Here is a 27,080-nt window from a genome sequence, read left to right as displayed (position 1 = left end):
AAATTTCAAGAAAATTAAAACTAAATAACACAAAGGTTTTTGTGAACAATCGCTAATAAATTTGGCTTTTTAAGTTCATATTGTCAAGCCAACGTATAAGTATAATTGCAGGTGATATTCGCCTCTCTAATCTTGTTAATGATAACTCCAACAGCGGTAGAGTAAATCGCGAGCAGCTTTGCTCTCTAAGTTGCAAGTGCGTGCGATTTTCAGCGATCGGGTTGAGCAACGAAATCGTCATTATAGTAACTAATTAGCAACAAAAAAGCTACAAATTCTGGCGGTTTTTTTTTTATTTCACAAATTTTTCATCGCCAGCTTTACAGACCTGTGATAGTTACATAAATCCAGGGGCTCTCCAAACGACCCTACAACCCTGGTAATCCCATAAACTGCCCATGGGTTTTATATGAGAGTATATCTACGTCGCGCGTGCATACGCAGTTACGAATTTGGCTCTAACTTCTAAGTCCGGTAAATAGTAGAGCGACAGCCACGTGCTTTATAACGTAATTTATTACGTGGGGATGGCGAGGATGCCGGGAATGGGGATGACAAGGACGCCTGGGTTGAGGATGACGAGGATGCCTGGGTTGAAGATGGCGAGGATGCCGGGGGTGAGTATGGCGAGGATGCCTGGGTTGAGGATGGCGAGGGTGTCTTGGTTGAGGATGGCGAGGATGTCTTGGTTGAGGATGACGAGGGTGTCTGGGTTGAGGATGGCGAGGTTGTCGGGGGAGAGGATGGCGAGGATGTCTGGGTTGAGGATGGCGAGGATGTCTAGGGAGAGGATGGCGAGGATGCCTGGGTTGAGGATGGCGAGGATGCCTGGGATGGAGATGGCGAGGATGCCTGGGTTGAGGATGGCGAGGATGCCGGGGATGGGGATGGCGAGGATGCCGGGGATGGGGATGGCGAGCACACTGCACCACGTATAAGGTGTATATGCGGCTCTATGTGACAATAGTCTAGAGCGGGCGGTGCACAGCTCTATATCAACATCTCAGTAAAATAGGCCGCAGCGCGTGCAGTCTTCCTGCGTCTAGTGGACTCTATCTACCATAGAGATTTCTAGATAGAGCGCCATAGAGTTCTCTAGATATAGCTGGTGCTCTATGTGATGAGCCGTGGGGCGTGCAATCCCAATAACCTCCTGGCGATGGGCGGGCGGTGGTGCGGGTGGTGGTGCGGCTCATCGTCCCTCGGCGCCCAGTCCTGCAACCGCCCGCCCGCAGCCAGCCGATGTGTTAACCGGTGCGCTATGGAAAACCCGCCGCTGCCTTCTAACTGAGTTAGTACTATTATCACTTGTCTGAAATGGTAGAATACGTTTGGAAAATTAAAAATAAATACATTTTTATGTTACTAAATGTTGGACAGAGAATTAAAACGCAGTTACTAAATCACATCGTATATTGTAAATTATTTCACAATCGAGTATCGACAGCCATATCGAAAAGTGAATACAAGAAAAAAGTAAAGCGCGAGCTATACGTTTTCAAGCACAGATATCAAGTATATTTAATCTGTAAATGACGCGAGAGACAACGCGAACTTCGTTTCACACACGAACACTAAACTAAAAATAATTATATAGTGCATGTTCATACGATGTTTATTTAACTTAGTGGGATGACACCTTTGTTAACCTTGATGTAGCGACACCTCGTAATGAATCGCGCAAGCGAAATGTTTTCGCTACAGAGCAAATATACTTTCCGACATCATATTTTATCGGGGCCTAAACGGCCGTCCAGTCGAGTAGACTGGTTGAGGAACCTCCCTTTTTCGATGGACGAATTCTACCTTCCTTCCTCCACCAGTTCTTTTTTTTTAACACACGGCACAATCTGATCCCATACTAAGCTTTCGCTTGTTATGGAAACCAGATGGCTGATAAACATAAATATATAATTTTTAAATAAATACTTATATAGATAATTAACACCCAGACACAGAGCAAACATTCATCACACAAATATTTGCCCCGGGTGGGAATCGAACCCACGACCTCAGGCTTGTAAGGCAGGGCCACTACCAACCAAGCCAACCGGTCAGTCAAAACTTATTTTCCGTAAATTTGTAGTCACTTCTCAAGTGACTTTACAAATTCATAACAATTTCCAAATATTTAAGCTCTACGGTTCAATTTATTGAAAAAAGACAGGATTTTCACTACATTTAAAAATGATAATCAAAATTACCTGTGCAAAGGCGGCACCGAGTCTATAGTCTTCAGTTCCCCGCGCGTCGACACCACGTTGTAACTCTCTTGGCAGTCACATTTCACGTGTATCCACTTGTCTGTATGTCTGTTTTCCACCATTACTACCAGACCAGCCCATCCCTGAGAATGTTGAAATAAAATTAAAGGTAAAATTTTGTAGAATATAATATTATACATAATCAAAATTACCTGAAGTCGTAATTTTATTTTAAAAGTAATAATGTGCAACGCAGCGATGAAAATGCTCATACTTCTTAAAGCCCAATCTGTACCAGTGTTTATTTTATTAAAAAAAAGTCTTGCATCTTGCAAAATAATTGGTGAATAATTGTAAGGCGAAACCTACACAAAAGTAAATTACAATTTTCTAATTAAACCTCGACATAAAAAATGACGATACCCTCATCACCACATTGTGTGATATTGAATATAAAAATACACATGTAAATTGCTTCACAGAAGAACTTAAAATCAATATTTTTACATACCTTAGTCAAATAATACGCCGTCATGCCCTGTCTGCCTTCATGCCGCTGCCCCCTCGCTAGGGTCAGCCCTATAAATAAATAATTAAATAAAATAGCCTTTATTTAATTAAATTTATACGATATTGGACGACTAAGATCCGCTTCAAAAAAAAGGATATCCTGTTAATATTATAAATGCGAAAGTTTTTGAGGATGGATGTTTGTTACTCTTACGCGAATACTACTGAACCGATCACAATGAAATTTAGTATGTATGTAGGTAAACCCAGAATGAGACATAGGCTACTTTTTCCCGGAAATCGCACAGGAACGGGAACTATGCGGGTTTTTCTTTGAAATCTAGTAGGTAATATAATAAGTTATTTGGCTTCCTAACCTTTGGTATATTATGCTCTGTCCTTTACCTGAAGGTTGCCTGGCAGAGATGGCTTAGAGCCATAAGGCCGCCATTTGTACATTTTGAATGGTTTTGTTGTACTTTTATTTTATAAGACTGTTGTACAATAAAGAGTAAATAAATACACCTATCCTATTATAATATTATTATAAATGCGAAAGTTTATGAGGATGAATGAATGTTTGTCATTCTTTCACATAAAAACTACTGAACCGATTACAATGAAATTTGGTGTGTATATAGCTGAAGATCCAGAATAAGACATAGGCTACTTTTTATCCTATAATAAATACCTATAATCGCGTCTGCCAATATATGCGGATGCAACGAAGGTCTTTCAACAGCCAGTGGTTTGGACGAGTGTGCGGCCAGTACGTGTCTGGGCCAGGCAGAACTATCGGCCAGTTCTAGGCCAGTGTGCCAGTGGTTGAAAGCCAGACATACGACCAAGTAGAAACCCTTTTCGAGCATCTTGTGGCAGCCGACGAAACCGCGCACCTGTAAAAATGAGAATTTAGACATTGTCACACATTACAAAGAGCAAAAAATTTTCTGAAGGAAAACTCTGCCTACTCGTGTATTAGGCATAGTTTTATAATGAACGTGTACTTTGATCTTGACTTTTAACATTAAGGCCATAAAATAAAGTGTTTTTATTTTATATTTGAAAATTGAAAATTTATCCATTACAACTACTTGACGTTTGAATATTACAAAAATAATCAAAATCTTTATCAAAATCACATGAAGGTAGTTTAAAAAATACCTGTCGTTTACTATGGGCAACCAGTTTGCCGACCTGTGCGCTTGGACCGGATTTCGTTCTGAACACAACTACGCACAAATCGAGTTGCGAACGTTGACTTTTCGCTGAGTTTCTGTAAAATAAATACTTTATGTTATGGAAATTTTATGGTTTTTATATGGATTTATTATCAATTTAAAGTACTGCATAAAAAACGTCACACTCAAAATTCTCGTACTTGTTACATAAATTTTAAGGACCATTTAATTTGTATCATGAGACAACACATTTTTATAACACAACTTGAACTTGACTTTGATTTTAATTTGATACAATATTAATTAAAGACATAAAGCAATTTTTTGCCATTAAAACAACAAGACGATAGACCACACATAAACGAGTAAAAAATAATAAAAGCAAATTTAAAAAAAATTAACAACACATTACCTCTGCCCTTCCTGAAAAAGTGTGAAATCCACTTCAGTAGGTTGTGTCGCAGTTAACAATAAACAGGTTAAGTGTCGAGTCGAAGACATCGGCGGTAGGATACCAGCCAGACGCACCTCGTGCCAACCGGCACGCACTTTGCATATGTCGATACAGTCGAAATATCTGGAAAGGTATTGCATGATTAAGAGTCCATATCGATTTTAGAGTGATTTTGACTTGTTTCTGTAATTCTTTAGGCGCTCGTTTAACAAAACTAAATTAGTAACAATGTGTTTTATTATCTTAAATTAAAGATTCATTCAATATCTAAAATATGTTCGAGACAATTTATTGATATTCATTGTCCAGTTTGTTTAATAGCCAATAACCTGAGGCGTGTTTCAATTTTTTCCATGCGGGACGTTCGTGTCTTTGTAGTTTACACGGAATTTAAAAGAAGAAGTTTATAAAATTTACAACAATAAAGACACTGAGACATCCTAAAATATGTTCGAGGCAATTTAAGTACTTTTAATTCAAAAATTCAAAGAAAATCTAAGTTAAAATAGCCTGACTTTGATGAAATTTTATGTGTATTTGGCGTCGAATTTCTAAAACATACAACAGAGTAAAAAATAAATAAAAAAATACACATTAAATGATAGATTTATGCTTAAAATTTGCAATCAAAAAAATATATATTATATGATTTATGAAAGTAATGGAATATTTTAAAGTTCTCTAGAATTTTCGATTATATACGGGAGCGCAAACGCTGTTACGGCAGACCGCGCTCCGCGCTTTAGGGAGTCGGACGTGTTGCGCTGCTCCGTCAGACACAAAATTACTAAAGTACGTTTTTCCCGCGCGTAGTAGTCGGGAAGCCCACGATACTAGATTAGATTTGGTGGAGTAGACGATAACGAGATAATAAGGTCCTATAATGTTTCCACTTTGAGCGCTTTCAGCCTTTGCTACTCGACTACACGATGATCGCGTTCAAACGTAAAAATACTAGCTTTCGTCCAGCGCAATTTTGTATTAGGACTCTTAAATTACCGTGCAAACAATGGGACTCCGCGGAATACGCACCGCTTATAACATTGTATTAAGCTATTGCATAGCTTCTATCGCGGGCCTAGAGCGCGGGGCCGAATCCAGAAATAACGAACGTAACGAAAAACCTCACGCTCCCCACTCCGACGGGCGCGGAGGTGTGGCTTGAAGGCATAGCATGCAATAGCTTTACCGCGGCAGTCCCCGAGTGCCACGCGTATTTTTTTTTAAATTGTACGCCACATGGCAGATCACAGCGGATCACCTCATACAATGTTAGCTCAAACCAGTGAATCACAATAAATCATTTTGAATTTGAATAAGAAGAAAGAAGATACACCAACCGCAGCACATCCTCAAAGCTGATCCAGAACACGCCCTGATCCCGGTCTGCACTGCGCAGCGGCTCGGGCGGGGCGGGCCCGCGCCACGTGTAGTGTCCCCACGGGTTGCGCAGGCGCAGCAGCCGCCCCGGCGGGCTCTCCGGCAGCTCCACCACGTCGAGCACGGAGTACGCGTGCCGGGGGCGGAGGCCTAGCCGCTGGTACTCCTCTTCGTCCACCTGCACACAAGCAAATATTAATCAAATTTAAATTCAAATTCAAATTACATTTATTTGCAAGAATGTAGTTACAAATTTTAGATGTTTTGATTACAATAATAAGTGGCTAATACATTCTACCCATTGATTGAGTGTGCAAATATTAAAAAAGAAAGTTGATTAGTTTAATTATTTAAATGTACACACAATTCACTTTTCACAATTACGCGAACGCACTACGATCTACACGATTATATCACACACTTATCACACACAATTCAGTTTACACTACTTCAAAGTCATCCTACTATCCTACTGTAGTGTTTGAGTAAAGTATAGGTACTATATCCCCGGATGTCTCGGGTTCACGGGTAGTGGGGAGCACAGTCACGCAGCAGCCTCGGGCGTGAGCGGACGTGTGTTTACCCTAGTTACTGGCGACGTAACGAGCCTACTAAAATTATAAATGCGAAAGTTTGTGAGGATGTGTGAGTGCTCTTTCACGCAAATTCTACAGAATTACCGATTATTATGAAATTTAGCACACATAAAGAGGAAATCCCACGGGAACGGGAACTATGCGGGTTTTCCTATGAAACGCGAGCGAAGCCGCTGGCAGAAATCTAGTTAATCATATTTTCTTTAAAACACCAGCAAAGTACGTGTACCATTGTTACAATTGTTTATTGACGGTAATGAGCACTTAACATTTTTTTTTATTTATTGAACAATTTGTAAGTTAGGTACAAACATTTGGACCACCATTAGTAATTGGTCTACCTGCTGTTTTGCTTGCTCTGTCACGAAAAAATACAGCTACACGACATCTTTCAAAACGTAAATAAATAAAATTTAACACTATCTGACATAAAAACGTCGCTATTTTAACTTCCAACTCAATTTTTCCCCGATATATAAGTACAAGGTCACCTTCATGTTGCCGCCGCCGCAGCTGGCGCCCATGAGGAAGCAGGCCTGGCGCGAGGACAGCAGCTGCGCCCACACGAGGTCGCGGTCGAGCTGCTCCAGCGGCGCGCCGCCCGCCGCGCCGCCCGCGCCGCCCGCCTGCAGCGACACCGACTCGCACGGCGCGCCCGTCAGTGTGCACAGACCTTTAGATTTTTTTTAAGAATAAAAAAAGACACCGACTCGCACGGCGCGCTCGTCAGCGTGCACAGACCTTTATTACACCACACACATGAAAAAAAAAAGACGGGTTGCACTCCGGGAGTGCCGGCAGAAGTGAAAACTTGATTATTAACGTTGAGCATGTTTGATATTTTGGAATGGTATCCGTCTTACGCTTTTTCGATCAGGTCACGTGTCCTGACGCGAGTTTAAGATTTTATAAACATTACAGGAAAAGTGCTCAACGCCGCTAAAGAAGTTTTCACTTCAAAAATTGGTTGTCTGTAACAAGAAGCTTATATCTAATACACTGGAGATTTCAGTATGAACAACACACCTAACTTGGCAAGATGGTGTGAAAGGGATAAAAAAACATACAGGCGTCATTCAACGTCATATTTTCTTGTTACAAGTTAATGGTCATAGTGCAATCTCCAGTGTATTAGATATAAGCTTCTTGGTCTGTAAAGTCGGTTTACTGACGATAGTTGAACGTGACAACGTCCGATTGTGCTTCTTTGTCGCTCGTTCCGCGCTCTCGCTTGCACTTCAAGCCTTACATGGAACGCCTCAGAGCGAGGTAACGCCGCATGAGTCATGTTTTTTAGGGGGTGCAGCCGGCTTTTTCGAACTATAAGACGTTGTCACGTCAAAAATACGATCACGACATGCAAGTCAAACCCGTATCTTCTGCCTAGACGAGGCAAATTTTTCTATTCGTTAAAAAAAGTGCCGACCACACGTGTCAAAAGTGAAACTTCTTTGAAAAAAATTCAAAGATACCAAAATCGTCACATTAAAAAAATCTTAGTCAAAAATGCAGTTTATAATATTTGTAAAAACATATTATACGACGTGTCTAAATCGTGGCCTCGCCTTTGCCTATAAAATAGTAAAGTATCGACACGACCCATCACTAACACGAACTGTTATAGGAATCAAGGTTCGCCGTGCCGACTATAAAATATCAAATTCAAATACACCTTTTTATTTATAACTAGATTTACCACAGATCTTTCTATTAATAACCAGCTGGCCCGTGCCCACTTCATTGCGCGTTAAGAGTGTGACACGTGTGGCTTAGTAACACGTATATCAATAACACGTATCTATCATGTATATAATATATTGTGTCGGTGTCACGTGTGTATTGTAGTATAAATATGATAGAATAAAAACACCGATTTATATTACGTTTATGAAAATCTTGAACAGGACGTTTTGAACTCACAAATTTTAGCACTATATTACCTTCTATCGCCCTTCCAGATACCAGGGCTTCATAACATCCATGTAGTTTGGCGACTGCTTTCTCTATCAACGGAACCCACAGTTGCTTTCTTTTCGCCTGTAATAAAAGAACATTATAGCTTCAAATTAAACGAAGCTTCTAAAATATTCAATGTATACAGGGTGTCCCACTGTTGGTATACTAAGCTCAAAGGAGGTTATAGTTTTGCATACGCTGAGTACGTAAAAAATAATTAAAAAATTCCAGACGCATTTTTTTTGAAAGATGAATTCTTAAAACTCTATGTGTACACCCATAACAAGCGAGCCGCCCAACTTTGCCACCAGCACGTGAGCTATCGTTTAAGATTATGTTTTCATAGATAAAATGCTCATATTAGAGAAGCGGTATTATGCCGGCTACGCGAAGCTGGAGAAGAAAACATGGATTTTCAGGAAAAATTTAGCAAAAAATTTTGGACGTAATTTTTTTTTTAAGTATTTTTTACGTGATCAGTGTATGCAAAACTACAAGTTCCTTCGCGCTTAGTATACCAATAGTGGGACACCCTGTATATAATCCCGCAATTTGTTGTTCTGATAAATGCATTTTTTTATATTTTAGGAGAATGTACAGCTCAATCTATTTATAAAAAATAGTCATAATATGATACAATCACAATAAGCCATTACAGATTCTCACGGCTAGAGTAATATTAATAAGTAACAATTAAAAATGTGAGTGATTACGCACACAAACCAAACTTTCCACTTATCTAATTATAAGACAACTTTATAATCAAGTTGAATTTTTCAAGGAAACTTTACTTCTATTTTTATTTACGTATACGTCACAACACACACACACACCTGTGAATACACCAAATGTCCCTTTTTATTGCACGGCAGCTGATCATCCAACGTGAGCGTCAGCCAGCGGCCATCTTTGCACAGTCGCAGCTGATAAGCGCCACGCTCGGGTTCAGCGCGAACAACTACGCTGCGAACCAGCGCTGATCGTTCCGCGAGGACAGCAAGCGCTGATAATAGCCAGCAATTGCCGAGTACACCTGCAAATAAATAATGTTTATTTAATGATAGTTTTAAGCGTAATTTCAATTATAGTCTGCAAAACATCACGGGTACATAATATCTGTTAACACTGAACACATTACTAACAACAGAATCTGGAACGTATTTTTATTACTTAATTTATAGTATTGTAAGATAATGTTTTCTTTCTATTTTTTGTATTGAAAACTCTTGCTATCCCTAGACACTGGGGGGATATTTATATCATTTCTCCATACCTTACATTATGGGAGGAAATTACTTTTACTTTAATTCTAACTATGTATATATGTTTACCCTGCGATATATCCGAAGGTCTGGGATCCCGGAACACCGCCCAGGGCAGTCTGTGATCCGCGTCCACGTGTATCTGGTGCGGACGGAGCCATCTCGCTGCAGCACCGCTCTCACCGGCGCCATTGTAGTATAGAGATCGAGCGGATGCTGGGAACGATTCGTCCACGTACATCTCGCCCGTCTGGAAGACACAATTCAATGTTTTAATATAAAATTGCCGTTAAACAAAAAAAATACTATAAAGGCACACGTGTGAAGTGAAACTTCTTTCAAAGATACCGTCGCCTTACTCTATGACGCGACGGTATTATTACCTTGAAATTTCGCTCTCAAGGCGCCGAAAGAAGTTTCACTTCAATATATATTATCAAAGGTAAGTAAAATTGATAAAGGGACCAATGTGTGAGGCAAAAAATATAAATGGTAGAGTACGTATGAATGTTTTAGGGTTTTATAAGAAAGGAACAAAAGTTACTAAATGTGCTTTTCAAAATTATTTCCGTGCACATCGAGCAAATTCGTCGCAAAGAATAAGATAACAACAACTATTATTTTTTAATTAAAACAAATTAACTGTCTTTATAAGACGATTAAATATACAGCGACCTCTTATCGACTCAGAGATACAAAAAACAACAATTTTAATTCTTTTTTTATATCAGAGCAAGAAAAGCAGTATTTCGTATCAACTTACCGCCGCACATTGCAAAGTAAAAAAATATTTTTTTATAGTAGAGCAAAAAAAATATCAGTAATTTTTACAACTTACCGCAGCACACTGCGCCAGAACCTCTTGCCACTGGGTCCACGCGTGACTCTCCTCTCTCAAGCGCAATATCTCCATCGGAGTGCTCTCTTGTCTCTCTCCGTCCGAACCTTCTGCTATCGGAAGAAATGCCTTTCTTAGTTGCGACTTTAAGGAGGAACTTAACTTTAGAAACAAGTACATCTTTTGGCCTTACATATATTAAAAATTAAAATTACCACCGTAAAAACTAGCTATGTAATAAGGTATTTTAGAATGCCAACTAAACTTCCACATGCAACATTGAACTACTTTAACAACTCCATTAGAGATTTGAATCATAATTCACTAACGTCGCTTATTTATATGGTTAACTCAGAAATTGAATAATAAATATCGAAATTATGTCATATAATATGTACGTTAAACAAATCCAGAAAAACAGCCGACAATACAATACAAAGTGTATAAATACAAAACATATACACTTACGTGAGTCATCATCATCCAAGCTAGGTTGATCTGGGGCTGCTGGCAATAACCTAGTTTTGGGCGATTGGCACATCTCGCACGATATAGCACTCTCACTGTTCATATACGTGCACTCGGAGCACGGCCATTCTGTTGTTTCTGGCCTGGAATTTGCGACTCTATGTTAATGGGGATAGGGTCGTATTTTGTTTATATTTCAGAGCATAAAAACGGTAATGCATTTTTTTTTAATTTAAATACACGCTTTATATTAGCTTCACCTGTATGTTTGTAACCGACTTCTTTGGGCGCGATTTTGACCCACTTTAAACGGCCAGATTTCGTTCAAACTTTGTAGATTTATTTAGGACCGATGACAATACACTAATTTGATAAAATAAATAATAGTTAAAAAAAAATAAAAAACACGCGTTTTATAGAAAACCGAACTAAAAGCGTGTTTTTAGTTTTTTTTAACTATTATTATTAATACAAATATTTAGGATGATTGTTCAATCGCAATTTTAATGCTACGCACCACCAATTATCCATTTCTGTTTATGTAACATACTTATTAAAATATATTACAAAAATATCGATATAAAACATATAATGTCCAATAGACAAACGACACAAAAATTAAAGAAAATTTTGCATATTGCTAATACGACAAAATTAACAAAGACAAAAAATTTGTGCAGTTATTATTTTGTAATAAAATATAATCTAATTTATTTTGTATCGAACCTAAAGGATACTTACTTAGCATCAGGAGGAGGTGTTTTATGTCGTGAACCACGGCGGGGCAACGCCGGAGTACCTCGGGCTCCACGTCTGGGTGAAGGACTTCGCCCCGCTATAACAGAAATAAATAACTTGTTAGCTAAAATATTGTAAGAAATGTTGCATGTAATGCACAGAAAGGTTGTAATAAGCTAGCGACAAATTATAGTAGAAATATTGAAGCGAAATACTGCGACACGCGTTCAAGTACAGATCATACATGTGCATTTTATTATATTTTCAGTTTTCAATCTTTATGCTTGTTATTTTTAATCGACTTCAAAAAAAGGAGGAGATTCTCAATTCGAGCGTATATATATTTTTTATAGTCTTTAAAAGTGCATTTTGTTATTATTTTTTATTAGAATAAAGAAAGAATAATTTATCTTCTTATCTCTTATATATGTTCAGTGGGTAGAGAAATAGAGAGGATTCTTTGCATTACTACGACCTATTTCCTATATGAAAGAAAAAAATTAGCATCAAGGCAGATGGTCCTTCGAGTCGGATTTTTCATTTTATTAACTAAATTACGCTATAATACCCACCAGCCGCCTGGCAAGTAGTCGTTCGAGCCGGCTTACTTTCAGGCCTAACTAACCTACCCGCTCTAACACAAAGAAAGACACATATGCTATCTCACTCACCAGCCGCTACGTGGTTATCAGTTGGCACTGCATGCTTCGGCACGGGCGGCGTCTTGCAAGCCAAGCAGAGATTCGCAGATACGGGATTACGTAGCGTACATGAACTGCACGACCTGTAGGTATTGAATTAATATAAAAAAAAATATTGACAAATACATATTATGAAGAGTTATTATCGATAATCGATCAATTTGGCCAAGTATAGTTTGGCAGATGTCGCTGTTATCGAACTTAACATTCTAACATCCCATTTGTTACTTATCTGTACTAATATTATAAAGCTGAAGAGTTTGTTTGTTTGAAAGCGTTAATCTTAGGAACTACTGGTCTGATTTAAAAAATTCTTTCAGTGTTAGATAGCCCATTTATCGAGGAAGGCTATAGACTATATATCACCACGCTATAACCAACAGGAGCGGAGCCACGCGGGTGAAACCGCGGAGCACAGCTGTTGATAAAGGCTGATAAAGGACTCCGATCTTTTTTAAGCTATTGCATAGCTTTTATTTCAGACTTTCAGCGCGGCGACCGACTGTAAAAATTCCGTAACGAAAAAACCTAACACTTCCCACTCCAACCGGCACAGCGATAGGATACATTGCAATAGCTTTACTCGAGTGCCACACGTATTTTATTTTTTCCATGTTTTTCTTTCGTGTAAGGGGGGGCTACCGGGGGTGACCATCTCCTTGGTACAGTGGTTGACGCGTGAGCGTAGCACCGAGGGGTCCTGGGTTCGATTCCCGGTGGAGACGAAGAAAAAAAAATGTCTCGGGTTGGTAGGACACAGAAGGCTGATCACCTACTTGTCCCTAAAGAAAATCGATCAGTGAAACAGATGTATAATGCATCTGCCCCTTACCCCACTAGGGGACATGGGACTTCACTTCACTTTAAAGGGGGGCTATAGGTCGCGTCATGTAAAAAGAACGCTGACGGTTAAGCTGCGCATTGGCGATTTATTGGTCTATTTGTTGTTATGAGGTGGTATAAGAATAACACATATGTAGTTGCGAAGCCACGACTCGAGAGCCTACTTCAAAAATAAAATAAGCAGCAAATAACTTTCGTGCTAAACTCGATACATGCCAAAACACACCCCATCACTTTCATCCAGCGTTCTTTTTACATGACGAGTACTATACAACAGAGCGGCTCACCAGTAGGTCTGCGCAGTGGGCTTGGAGCCCGCGCACGCGGCGCACACGCTCGCGCTCGCCTCGTTCACCAGCGTGCAGCGGGAACACGACCACGTCAACTCGGCTGGCGTGGACGTGTCTAAAAAAAGAAAGAAAATAAATTTATTGCCAAAAACACTACAAAACAAAATTTCTCTTAAAATTAAATGGGGCAAACGGAAAAAACGAGAGATTATCAAATCAAAATCGTAACAAAAGTCGTTTGTGCAACAAACTGTAGAGATAAAATTAATACAAACACGAACATCAGAAAAGCACAAAACGCGATCTTAGCGCGAAAGCAACAACCACTTCTAGACAGAAAAGATTATTAACCAAAGGTACAGAAAATATTTTCTACAACGATTAGGTAACACATAATTGTAAGTATTATCTACAAAGAAGGGTTGAAAGAAATTTGTCACATTATAAAATCAACTGAAACATATTCAAAGCAAAGATTATTTTCCTTCTTTGTGAAATAATCATTTCACAACACATTATAGTAGAAAACACATCATCTTCAACTCACCAACAGCGAAAAGCAGTTCATCACTGTTCAAATCATGGTCCAGAGAAGCGATAGGCACTGTGAGCTTCTTTGGCTGATCCGGTCGATTTAATTCAGCCTTCGCGCCGCTTGCTTCTGTTGTATTTAATCTGTAATCGACAATTTTTTTATATGATAATGTATGAATAGAGATAATGTATGGACTCGAAGGACCATTTATATAATTTAAATCAAATTGTCAAATTTTTCAACGAAAACAAGTTGTTAATTAAAATACATGTACACGTAACAGCTAAGCCCACTTATTTATGATTTTTTTTTATCACGTCAACGAAAGAATCACATTATGATTTTTATATAGATGTCGTGCTCGGACGTCCCAGTGAATAATAATAATTGAACAAATTCTTATTTGAATAGCATAACATTTATAAAGATATGAAAAATTGAACTCAAAAGTGGTTTCTAATAAAAAATCTTAGATTTTTTCGCAATGTTTAAAAGTTTTTTTAGAGATATAGTAGCTATTAAATAAATAATACCTAGCGTTAGGTTGCGGCGTGGGTGCCAGCGTGGTAGCGTGGGGCGGTCTCACGCTGCGACACACCTCACAGCGTGAGCCCCACGCGTTGTACGCGAACCAGCACTCGCTGCATTGCCACATGCGACCGCTGGTTTCGCGACTGCAGAATATAATATAGAAAAAACTTAAAAAATTGGTTGTTTGTAAAGTAGGTTTACGATCGAGATGTTTACGTGATAACGTCTTATTGGTGGCAGCGCTCGAGATGAGACGGGAGATCGGTCCGTCTCTCCCTCGTTATACCTGCGATCGCGCTCGTGAGGTTTTGGTGTGACACAAGTTTCTGAACGTGTCACCCGACTAAAACGATTTTAAAAACATTATCACGTCAAAAGAACAAGATTTTTTACATTTTTTAAAATAGATATAAAGATATTATCATTATGTTCAGAAACTAGAGTGATCATGGAGCTGGCAATATGATTATTGATTTTTGTCTGGCAACACAAAGAATAAATTTGATATTTTTGGTTTTATGGCATTCAGTCGTCAGTTTATGACTAAAAATGAATGGATGAATATTTTCGAGTATGAATGATTGGATGATACAAAATTACAAAAGTTTATCCTATTTTACATTTAGACAAAATTTCTCAGTTCGGACACATTAAAACATTAGCATAATCAAAATTGTAACTCACGAAGTTTGTGTTGAAGGCACTTTAGACGGCTCCCGCGGATTATGCGACACTTTGCCCATCGACGGCAACATATTGAACACTTTGCCGGTTTCCTTCGCACCGATATGAGAAGTCCTTAAATTACTTTCACCGACCGGCGACAGACAGTTCTCCGCGCCTAACAGCTCATCTATCCTAGCGTAGTCCCCATCACCAATATCATTCGAATACAACGCCTCGTTCTGCGAATTCGACATCACTGTTTTCGTATCTTGAACCGACACATAGGAGTATCTTGTACCATTATTGTTCACTTGTAACTGCAGGTTCAAGTCTTTGTATTTGCCCTTATTGGGCAACGCGTATATCACACCCTCGGCGTTCGTGTCCCAACTACATTCTTTGTCTACCAATTCTGCGTTCGATTCGTCAATTTTCTTCTCCGCCAGGCTTTCCCGTCGCTCGTCCTTCAGCGAGCCGCAGTAGCTCTCTAATGACTTCTGATAATCATTCAAGCTCCGTCTACTGGATATGACTTTTCCAATCGGCCGATTTTCACTCGTCTGCTCTGAAAACGAGCGACGGTACGTCGGCCTTATTTCTGGAGAGTTCTGCGCACTGACGGACCGTTTCAAAGATTCTCTTAAACTCCCATCTGTCTGTGGCCAATCAGGGACAGTTATCATTACCCCTCCAGATGTGGGTAACGATGTAGCTCCTCCATCGCGATTAAATGTCTCGTGCCTTCCTAAAGTCGTAACACTGAGACCACGTGTGTTAGGAATTCTCGCTAACGGCGATATTCTTGGGGACAAGCAGGCTTCACAGTGCGTTCTAATCCCCGAGTTTTCTAATGTACACTTACTGCACGCCCATTTCTTCAAATGCAGCGCTCTGCTCTGCTCCCTTTGATATTCCTTCACGTAATTCAGCTCCCAATTTGATTTGCTTTCATTACACTTTTTCGGTCTTCTTGTCACCGTATGCAGACTCCTCAAGAACGATTCTCTGGGGTTGTATGTTGACGCGTGGCACCCGTATCTCTCGGAGACCATTAAACTCGTGGGTCTGCTGATTGTGCTCCTTGTTTCTTCAATGTTCCACCATTTGTGCTGGGAATTGATCACAGAGCCGTGAGACAGGGAGCGTGTGACACCGTGCGCCTGGTCCGTGAGCTGAGTGGGGGACAAACGCAACGACTGCAGGTCGAGATTCAAACGGCGGCCATCGGAGTAACTGGACGAGGGCTTATACGACGGCACAGCCAGGGTGTTGGACCTTATCATACTGTCTGTAAATAAATAAACAATGTCATTATATTTCAATTTTTAAGTTTTCGTTTCATTCAAAAGCTTGAAGGTGATCAAATTTATAGATAAAACTAACTATTTAACACTATCAGCAAGCTATATCATAACATTATATGTTTATCAATAGTTGATGAAAAAAATGAATTATTTTATTGTTATAAAGTATGTTTATTCATTTTTATTGTACATTATAAGCAGAAATAACCACCTGTCCAGATATTTATTCTTAATATATTATATTTATTTACATAGTTTAAATATTTACTTATATTACCTTTATCAGACTTGTCTTTGTCCGTCATCCCTGCAGCTTGTTCTTCATCATCAGATAATCTGGAATCAAGATAACCAAATCTTATTATTAACATTCCAAGCATGCATTGAATACACAATTGAATACACAATTATTTAGTTTTGTTTTTTAACCAGCTGCTGAATACATACTTGACCATGAACCATTTAAAGATTCTCACGAGCATCTAGTTAATATTGAACAAAAACAATGTGACCAATTACATAAGTAGATGAATCAAATGCTTAAAAACCATTGTATTAGTTATCCAATTACGTATTCGGTATTGGTGGAACACTGAATTGATTAAAGACATTTTTTACAAAGTAATTGTATTACTTATCCAATTACGTATTGGTGGAACACTGAATTGACTAAAGACATTTTTTACAAATTAATAAAATGATTGCTTTGCTTTCTAGCACTTCAATTCAACCATCAATTGTTATGAGATGGAATATGAAGAGCAATCATAAAATGAGTCGGCTATTTCTTACCGGTTTTTTTTAATTATAAGGAAGGAACTTGAAGAGAAAGAAAAATATGAGCCGTCACGGGACACCTGGCAGATGTGAAACATCGACATTATTTTGTAAAAGTAATATGCACAAAATAACAGATTTCTTCATATAGACTTTGTATATGCGGTGTGGAAATTTTCGATGGGCCCTGGAGGGAAAGTACTTGTAAGTAATACTGGAGATTATAAATTTTGCGAAAGGAAACATTCTTTAATTTTTAAAAAGAAAATTTACTTGCTTCGACTGGGAATCGAACTAACCAAAAATTTAAAAGAATTAAATTTGTTATTTTATTTCATTCTTCATATCGACCTAGAGATGTTTCACATCAAAAACGTAAATCAACATTTTATTTAATGTTGATGAGTAAGGGCATGAACCGCTAGTACCTAAAACATGTATACCTGTAAACAGGCGCGTGCAAAGCGAGCGAGTCGCACGCGGCGCATCGCCACGACGCGGACACGTTGCGTAGCCCGCACGCGCACCGCCACGCGCGGCTCGCACCCGGCGCGGAGCCCACGCTCGACCATCCACTGTTGAAATTATGTTTACATCCATAAAAGAAATACATAAATTCTATTGTAAAACAAAGAAAGAAAAAACATATATTAAACCGGCTACTCACCTACCTGCTGCCGGGGCAATATTGGGATTACACCCGTAATAAGCATATTAATTGTGATGTTTATAGGCAAGCAGGGGCAACTAAGAGAACAATAAAATTGCTCAGTCCAACCGATATTGTTCCAATATTGCCTCTGCGGCAGGTATGTGAGTAGCCTGCTTTAGACTCCGCAATATAAAAATGAATGAAGCCAAGTACTGAACCTCAAAATGTAAAACACGCAAGCAGACTGAAAATCAGTATTGTGTGAGTGTCTAAGCTCAACAGCATAGCTGTGTATACTCCAATTATCACATTTTTTTTATCAATTCAGTAACTACCTAGATTTTACTTCTTTCATAAATAAAATTTTACAACAAAAATTGAAGATACAAGTAGAGTCAAACAATTCACTTTGGAACCCATATATCCCATGTGATTGTGAGAGCTTAGTGCATAGGTACTGACAATAAGCTTACACTCAACCGTCCACTATAAAACCTTATACCCCAGCCACACGACTCGACGAGTGGTATGGGAAGTGACGAGGGAAGTAGGCAGGGACGTAGTGTGGCCACGTTACTCGTCATGCCACTCGTCGTGCTCATCGTCTTGCTCACTGCTTCCTATTTTGTCGGCTTTTGCGCGCGAGTCAAAGGACTGGCAATACGAGTGCGAATTAGGGATGGGCGTCATGGAATCAACGGACTAGTTAAATAAACCGTCTTTAAGTACACTCAACGGCTAAACAGTCTTATTGATAAGAATAAATTCTTTTCTTTGAAGTTATAAAAAAAATATATTTTTGGTTTACAAGACCAATGTTTTGAATTTAAACTATAAAAACAAACGATAATAAGTTTTTTAGTAATACTTTTTTTAGGGAGTATAATTTTTGTAAGAAAGCATAAACATTTATTAATTGTTTTATTGAGATTAGAATTTATTGTTTTAAGAATTTATTTAATAATAGTTATTTATTTTACACATGGACTAGTCGAAGATTTTAACTAGTTGAACGACTAGTTGATGAACGACATTTAACGATCTAGTCTCGTTGATGAAAAATACGTCGACGACCCATCCCTAGTGAAGAGCGTCGCGATTAATCGCGCGAGTAGAGCAGTGTGTGGCCAGACGGCAATGTCGAGGCGAGCGGCAGCGCGATGAGCAGGACGAGGAGCAGGACGAGTAGCAGGACGAGTAGCATAGTGTGGCTGGGACATTACATAATTGAAATCCATATGTGAAAGTTTTTATTACACTACACAATCCCTTGAAAAAGCAAACTACAACAATGTGTGTGTTTTTAACTAAGTTGACCTTGCACTGTAAAAAAACAGTATGAATGCTTATCTCACACTCAATCACCAATGTAATGTTATAATCAACCAACAAACACACTCAGTTCTTATTCTTCTGAAATACTTTTTCTAAAAGTATATCATTTTAGGCATGTAATACATGAATGTAAGTTTACACTATCCAACACAACTCACATAATAAATTCACTTCTTTTTCCCATACTAGCAAAGTGCAGCTACAAAGCTTCACACATTTAAATAATTAACCCAGTCTTAGATATACACACAAACATACACACATGTTCAATACAGACTCTCTCCTCCTCGGTCAAATCGTTAACTTGGTCTCTGTATAAGCTCCGTATTTAATAATCATTTAGTGCTCTAAAAGTTTGTTTAAACAAGTTTTCTCCATAATATTTATCTAAAATAAACTCTGTGTGAACGATCAAGAACAGTGCAACAAGTATTTAATGAAATTATATATAAAATTTCAATCAATTTAGTGTGTAAAGTGATTCTTTCGCAATTAATAAAGTGTCGGGTAGTGTCCTGCGGCAGCATCTCCGTGCAAGCGATTACCGCACGTAAGTCCTGTGAGCGACCGGGTGACATCTCCGTGCGGCCGCTTGCCGTGCGCTACGAGTCAACGCGCGGCAAAGATAAGCTTCCGCAGAACTGACACGGAAGTATATTGTAAAAAAATCACGGCGTCACAGTTTATATATTATTAAGTTAATAATATGAAGTGCTCCGGTTGCCTTAAATCTTTTAAGGATAACAACTTCGTCAAATGTTCGTCTGCGGTCTGTGGAAAAAAATTTTGTCCATTATGTATTGACGTGAGTGGATTATCCGCAGAACATAAAAGCAAATGGGAGTGCCCTAACTGCTCTTCGGCCCAAAAGAGAGGGGGTGATAATAGCAATACCCCGGTGAGGTGCACTAGCGACTCTAATTTTATTACGATGCGTAAAAAAGATACGGCCGCTGCGACGGTGACGGGTGAAGAGGTAAAGGAACTCACTACCGAAATTCGTCGTCTGACCCAGGAACTTTCCTCCGTCAAGCTGAAATTAGAAGACGCTACTCAATCGTTGATACTTTGTAACGAGCGCCTTGATAAACTTGAGGAGAAGGTTAATACAAGCGAATCGCGTATCAAGCTTTTGGAATGTAACTCTGGGCAGATTAATGACCTGAAAGTCACTATATCTAATCTTCAATGCGAATTAAACCTTCAAGCGCAACAATATCTACGTAATGAAATTGAATTAGCCGGTATCCCGGAGACTTCTCACGAAAACCTTCAGCATATTACATTGTTAGCGGCTCGAAAAGTCGGCGTGGAACTAAGCGATGCAGACATAGACTGGGCAATGCGAGTGGGTCCCCGTATTTCGAAGGAGAAGGGCCCTAACAATACCAATAAGCTATCTCGTCCCGTTGTTGTCCGATTACTTCGCCGTTCGAAGCGCGACGAGATATTGAAAGCCGCAAAATCAAGAAAAAACATTAGTAGTGCAGATTTTAATTTACCCGGAGATGCCTGTAAGATTTATATAAACGAAAGATTAACCAAAGATAATCGAATTTTATTTCGTGAGGCTCGAAGTCTATATAAGAACTTCGGTTATGCCTTCTGTTGGTGCAGTAACGGAAATGTTTATGTTAGACAGCGCGAAGGGAAAAGCGCCATTCATATCCGGTCGCGAGACGTTCTGGCCAATATTTTTAACACAGACAAACAGGTCCCTAGTCAGCCGTAGTAATAAAATTATTATTTCATTATCTTTCAATTGTAAAAGTCTAATTTATTGTTCAATTAGTCTGAAAATAATCCTATTTGTCTTATTTATTCATCGAAATATGTTAACCGTGTATAACTTTGTATTGTTCCAACTACTAATGTATATATTACAATCTATAATCTATTTTTATATGTATTTATTTTATTGTATTTATTATAAACATAAAATATTATATTATCTCACATTAATTTTTACTATAGAAATTCATAATATTATACTATTAATACAGTTTTGTACATACACAAATTTGCTACAATATAATCGCCAGGCGAGAAAAAATGTTCTTTGCATTTTTAAAAAATTATTTTCACTTTTTTCTCTATACATAAAATTAATAATCAAATGGATTTTAACAATCATTTTAAATGGCTGCGAATAATATTGCAATAGACTTAGATTCGTATAAAATAAAATGTAACACTGTTTCTAACCTTGAATCATGCAGAACTTATCTTACAAGTGAATATAATTTAAAAATTTTTTCGTTAAATATTCGCAGCATAAATAAAAACTTCGATAGTTTAATTGTAGCATTAAAACGCTTAAATATAGTGTATGATGTTATTATACTCACTGAATGTTGGCTCAATGATCTGTTGCAAATTCCTATACTACCTAATTACACTGCATATAAATCCAGTAAGTTCATTAACCAAAACGGTGGAGTTGTGGCTTATGTACGGAGTGCCCTGAGCGTTTCAGTGTCGGAACCTTTAATCGACGATGCAAATTGTTTGCAGCTTGTGCTGGATGAAAAAACCTGCATATTGGGTATTTATCGCTCCCCGTCCTTCAGAAATCCTTCAATATTTCTTGATACCTTACACATGCATCTTTCAACACTAAATTTTCAATATTTGGTTTTGGCGGGTGATATTAACATTGACATTTTGGCACAGTCTGCAAACTCCTGGTGGTATGATTATTTATGTATCTTAGCAGAATTTGGTCTTGCTCCCGCGATTACACAGCCTACAAGAGAAGGGGCGTGTCTCGATCATATTTTTGTGAAAACGAACAAAGCTGTTGTGGGATTAGTTTGTGGAACTGATATAACAGATCACGATACTGTCATGGTTGGCATGAGACTGGGGAAGATAAAAACTCAAACACCAACAAAGTTTATGTTTAAAAGAAATATAGATCTCATCAAAAACGAACTAAAAACAGTGAATTGGTCCGAAGTATTGGCTATAGATGATATACATGTTTTGGTTGAGACATTTACAGAAACACTACTAACAATTATTCATAAACATACTCAAAAAATTTATTGTTCCAGATCAAAATATATTTTAAAGCCGTGGATAACTCCCGGTCTTTTACGTTGCATACGCCATAGAGATCGTCTTCACAAGTTAAACGAAACCCTCTCGATGCAGTATTACTCCATGTCTACCACCGTTATCGTAACTTTACTAATAATCTGTTGAAAAAACTGAAACGCGAGTATGAAGCCAATATCCTAAAATCTAGTGTAGGAAACCCCAAAAAGCTCTGGAATGTAGTTAAAAATATTTGTTACATATAGATAACCACAAAAATAAGCCTTTAGATCTCTTAAATATCAATAAAAATGGAACTACAGAATCTCTTAATATATGTAACGAACATTTTACCTCTGTCGGTGAATCATATGCTACTAATATTTTAAATAAATTACAAATTACTCAAGACACGTTAGCTTCAAGTATTAAATCGAACAATATCCCAGCAAAATCGTTCTTTTTGAGTCCAACGGATACATCCGAAGTTGAAAACCTTATTTTACAATTACGGAATGAAAAATCACCTGGCATTGATGGCCTTAATAATTCACTAATTAAACAGATTCGGGAAGAAATTCTATATCCTTTAACGTCAATATATAATCGAAGCCTATCACTCGGTATTTTCCCTAATAGCTGGAAGGTTGCTGCAGTTTGCCCGATTTATAAAACAGGAGTTCGTGACAATCCCAATAATTATAGGCCGATATCACTTTTAGGTGTTTTTTCGAAAATCCTTGAGAAAATTGTTAACTCCCGACTTACCAAGTTTCTAGAGTCCAATAATCTTCTATCATCTCGTCAGTTCGGTTTCAGATGTCAAAAAAGTACGTCAGATGCTGTAAGCCTATTGACATCTATAATATCTTCACATTTGGACAAAAAGAACGCATGTCTCAGTGTTTTTCTCGACCTTGCTAAGGCCTTCGACACTGTTTCTATCCCGCTGCTGCTTAGAAAACTTGATAATAAAGGTGTCAGGGGACATGCACTGCTATGGTTCGAAAGTTATCTCAGAGGGAGACTTCAATGTGTGAAGATTGGAGAGAGTGTTAGTGCCACGAAAGAAGTTAATTACGGTGTTCCCCAAGGCAGTATCCTGGGTCCCACTCTCTTCATTCTTTACATGGATGATATTCACAACCTCCCACTTAGCGGTGCTGATATTCTTTGTTATGCGGATGACACTGCTATCACTTTTCACGGTGGCAGCTGGGATGAGGCAGTATTAGCTGCAAGGCAGGGAATGATACAGGTAAACTCTTGGCTCGAACGTAACTTATTGACCCTGAATCTAGACAAGACGAATTTTGTCTGCTTTCATAAGACTTCTGCGTCCGCCCCATCACTGATCGAATTAATAAATGTATCTCCTGACGAATGTGCACCTCAATACATTGAAAGAGTTGAAGTTGTCAAGTACTTAGGTGTTTTGGTGGATCAAAATCTAAGTTTTAAGAATCATATAAATCTTCTGTCTGATCGCGTGCGTAAAATCATTTTCATTATGAAGCAACTCCGCCGATCTGCCGATTTCAAATTGCTCAAAACTATATATTTCGCGTTATGCCAATCACTAATTACTTACTGCATTGGTTCGTGGGGAGGCGCCGTTAAGACAAACCTAATTCGTATTGAGAGGGCTCAACGAGCGGTACTTAAGACTATGTTACAAAAACCTTTTAGATACCCTACTTTTGACCTTTATAAAGACGCTAGTGTTCTTACAGTTCGCCAACTTTTTATCCTTGAAAAATTTATATCGACGCACAAATGGGTCATTACCTCTCCCAATTACAAGAATTATGTGAGAAAGCGTATTTACAAAATACCAAATGTTCGTGTAAATACTTCTTTTGCTAAGCGTTTCAATCCATTTGTTGGTATATTTATTTATAATAAAATTAGCTCCAATTGTAATATTAAAAACTGTACTTCTAGAAAAGCAAAGATCATCGTAACTAATTACCTTAATTCTCTGAACTACGTATCAACAGAAAATCTTCTTGCATCATTATTTTAATTTTAATTTGAGTATAATCGGCACCTATATTATTTCATATATTTTATTATATTTATTGTTATATAAACATTATCTATATATATATGTATATATAAATATATTTATTTATTTTATAAAATATTATGTTAATTGTATTATTTAGTATCTTCAGTATTTATTTTCCTGTAGCTTATAAGTGATAAAATGCCTTTGTACGTGTAAGATATAAGCGTTGATCATACCGAGGACATCTAATTTTGTTTTTTTGGTAAAACGTCTCAGTGCCCACGATACAGGCTTGCCTAGTGTGGGTACTATAGGTAATCCATTTTTAATAAACCTAGATTAAGCCAATATGTGTAAAGTGTGCAACATCAATCAAAGTGTATCTGTGTAAAAACATATGGTTTTTAAATAAATATATTTTTCATTTTTTTTTCATTTTTCAGACTGATTAATGAGTTATTTGATACCTTGTGGACTATATCAAATATCCAGGACTTACACTAATTGATACTTGTAATGAAACAGTATTTATTACATGAATGTCTGTTTAGCAAATGTAATACCTATCAATGTGTGACTAAAAAAATAACTGTCTTTGTTTATGTTAAACATAGACTTGTATACCCATTAGGTATATAATAAATTTATTTATAAAAAAATTGAACACCTTTTTGTTATCATAAAATATCTTTATTTGATAGTTGTGCTGAAGATATTCATTTAACTAGCCGATACATTTAAACTTTAACTACTAATGAGACACTATCATACAATATTGGATTAATCTTTACCTCTTGCTTTGTTTTAGTTACACACAGAAATCACAACACATGCACACAATAAACATAAAATATCAATTTACTTCATACAGTACATTCTAGTAATATAGTATTCTTTCAACAAGGCCTATGTGACAATGAATGCTTGGAATCAGTCACCCATAACAACAAAGGACTTTGATACATTAGCTTTAAATGCAACAACCAATCAAGAAATCAAAAACAATAGCAGCCAGTTATTTTCACAGCTTTTTTTGTATTCTTAAAAGCATTAGTTCACACAGAAATTAAAGGCTTAATAACTATGACCTTGTAGGCTTTCATTATTAAATGTAATGATCATTTGATTGTAATGAAAAGTGCTATAAATAATTATTTACATAAAATAATTATATTCCAATTTACACTTCGATAAATTAAAATTTAATACATACCTATAATCATCGTATAGGTACTCCCTCTAAAGTTACATTTTTAACGAAATTATGACACACGGTCGCGTTGCTAAGAATATAAATCGATAATTTATATCAAGGGCTACGTATTGTCACACGCAACTTTAAAATACAAAGGGAATATAACCTAAATATGGTCCAAAGAAAAATCGATACGGTTTGACACGAGCAACAATGAACACTCATGTCAATATATTGGATAAAAAACATACCGATTGAAGTTATCTGTTGTTGGTATAACAATAGCTTCTGATCCGGGTGTTGTACCGCCGCTTTTTTCCGTACGAGAAGCGTATTCCGATGAAGAATCCCCCGTATAATATTGTTTTTGTAAATTTGTGTCATGACTCGAAACCCTTTTTGTACCACATTTTAAACACTTTACACTCTCTGTTGGATTGATCTGACCACACGCTTGACAATGCCATTGCAGCACAGATGCGATTGAGCCCATTTTAATTCACACATGGCTATGAAACCATAACAATACGCCGTTTTAGAGAAATAACTTGCGGCTTAGAAGAAATGAAAACAGCTGATCCACCATGTTGTTTGTATATAACTTTTTTTAAACAATGTTACCAGTTAAATAAATAATAAAATATTTTATTATTACTTTGTATTTTGTAAAATATATTAATTACTTACAGAAAAACTGAAAAGATTTATAAAATTTAATGGAGTATCGGAAATTTTCTGAAACATTTCTGTTAATTTACACATTTCAATTTCGAAACTGGCGCCATCTATCGAATTACAACATTTACTTTTTGGCTGCATTTAATTTAAGTTGTGTCATTTTGTCTTGAAGTTTTTTAAAGATGGCGCTGTTTTAAAATACGCTTTGAAGAAAATTGATTATTTTATACCAAATTTAAACACGATAATAATAATAAATTACTACAAAAATAGAAGTTCATTTGAATGCGAATATTACATTAAATTTTATAACAGTGTTATCCTTATCTGTGTTATGTGGGTGAAAACGTGGTAAAAATTTTTAGCGGGTAGCGAAGAAAGGTTTGTAGTACAAGATTAAGAAGTGAGAAAGGAGGACCCAGTTGATTGGTATGTATAATTGTATTTTTTTTTTAACTCGCCAAACAAAACCTGATAAATATTATCTTATCTTAATACTTCTTAATACTATTATAAAGGCGAAAGTTTGTAAGGATGTATGGATGTATGGATGTATGGATGTTTGTTACTCTTTCACGTAAAAACTACTGAACCGATTATAATGAAATTTAGCACACATATAGAGGGTAACTTGGATTAACACATAGGATAGGTTTTATCCCGGAAATCCCACGGGAACGGGAACTATGCGGGTTTTCCTTTGAAAACGCGGGCGAAGCCGCGGGCGGAAATCTAGTAATTTCATAAAGCCTAACGAACGAGTGCGCAGTTTCCACTTATGATTAAAATTTAATAATTGTAATTCGTGCTAATTTCCAACACAACTGTCGCCATTCCGGACAATAAAATACACGTCCATATGTCACAAACATTCCATGTCAATTGCAATTATGGATTTACAGTGCAATTACTGTCTGTGACGGATTTATCATTTAG

The 27,080-nt window shown here is 37.5% G+C and overlaps 1 protein-coding gene across 2 annotated transcripts; it reads right to left on the bottom strand.

Moving 5' to 3' along the window:
* Positions 1-998: 998 nt before the first annotated feature.
* sol (calpain 15 small optic lobes) lies at positions 999-26,045 on the bottom strand. 2 transcript variants are annotated; one of them, XM_089711376.1, is made up of 22 exons: positions 25,718-26,045; positions 17,678-17,809; positions 16,735-16,793; positions 15,172-16,441; positions 14,490-14,630; positions 13,969-14,096; positions 13,419-13,536; positions 12,259-12,371; positions 11,591-11,684; positions 10,850-10,992; positions 10,382-10,494; positions 9,613-9,793; positions 9,115-9,314; positions 8,266-8,362; positions 6,817-6,998; positions 5,690-5,907; positions 4,308-4,472; positions 3,879-3,990; positions 3,406-3,610; positions 2,716-2,783; positions 2,205-2,347; positions 999-1,312 (listed from the first exon to the last, which is right to left on the bottom strand). In XM_089711376.1, exons 1-22 carry the CDS (start codon positions 25,957-25,959, stop codon positions 1,114-1,116), a joined length of 4,323 nt encoding a protein of 1,440 aa, XP_089567502.1. In that variant the 5' UTR covers positions 25,960-26,045; the 3' UTR covers positions 999-1,113. The 2 variants fall into 2 exon arrangements, with proteins under 2 accessions (XP_089567502.1, XP_089567503.1); XM_089711377.1 differs by having other exon boundaries at positions 10,382-10,491.
* Positions 26,046-27,080: the final 1,035 nt, after the last annotated feature.

The sequence above is a fragment of the Colias philodice genome, chromosome 26, assembly GCF_061535455.1.
Source record: "Colias philodice isolate Cphi_HAF_F1 chromosome 26, ilColPhil1 Martin Lab GWU primary, whole genome shotgun sequence".
Taxonomy (NCBI): domain Eukaryota; kingdom Metazoa; phylum Arthropoda; class Insecta; order Lepidoptera; family Pieridae; genus Colias; species Colias philodice.
Note: the sequence above shows the minus strand (reverse complement) of the source record. Positions and strands in the feature narration are given on the sequence as shown.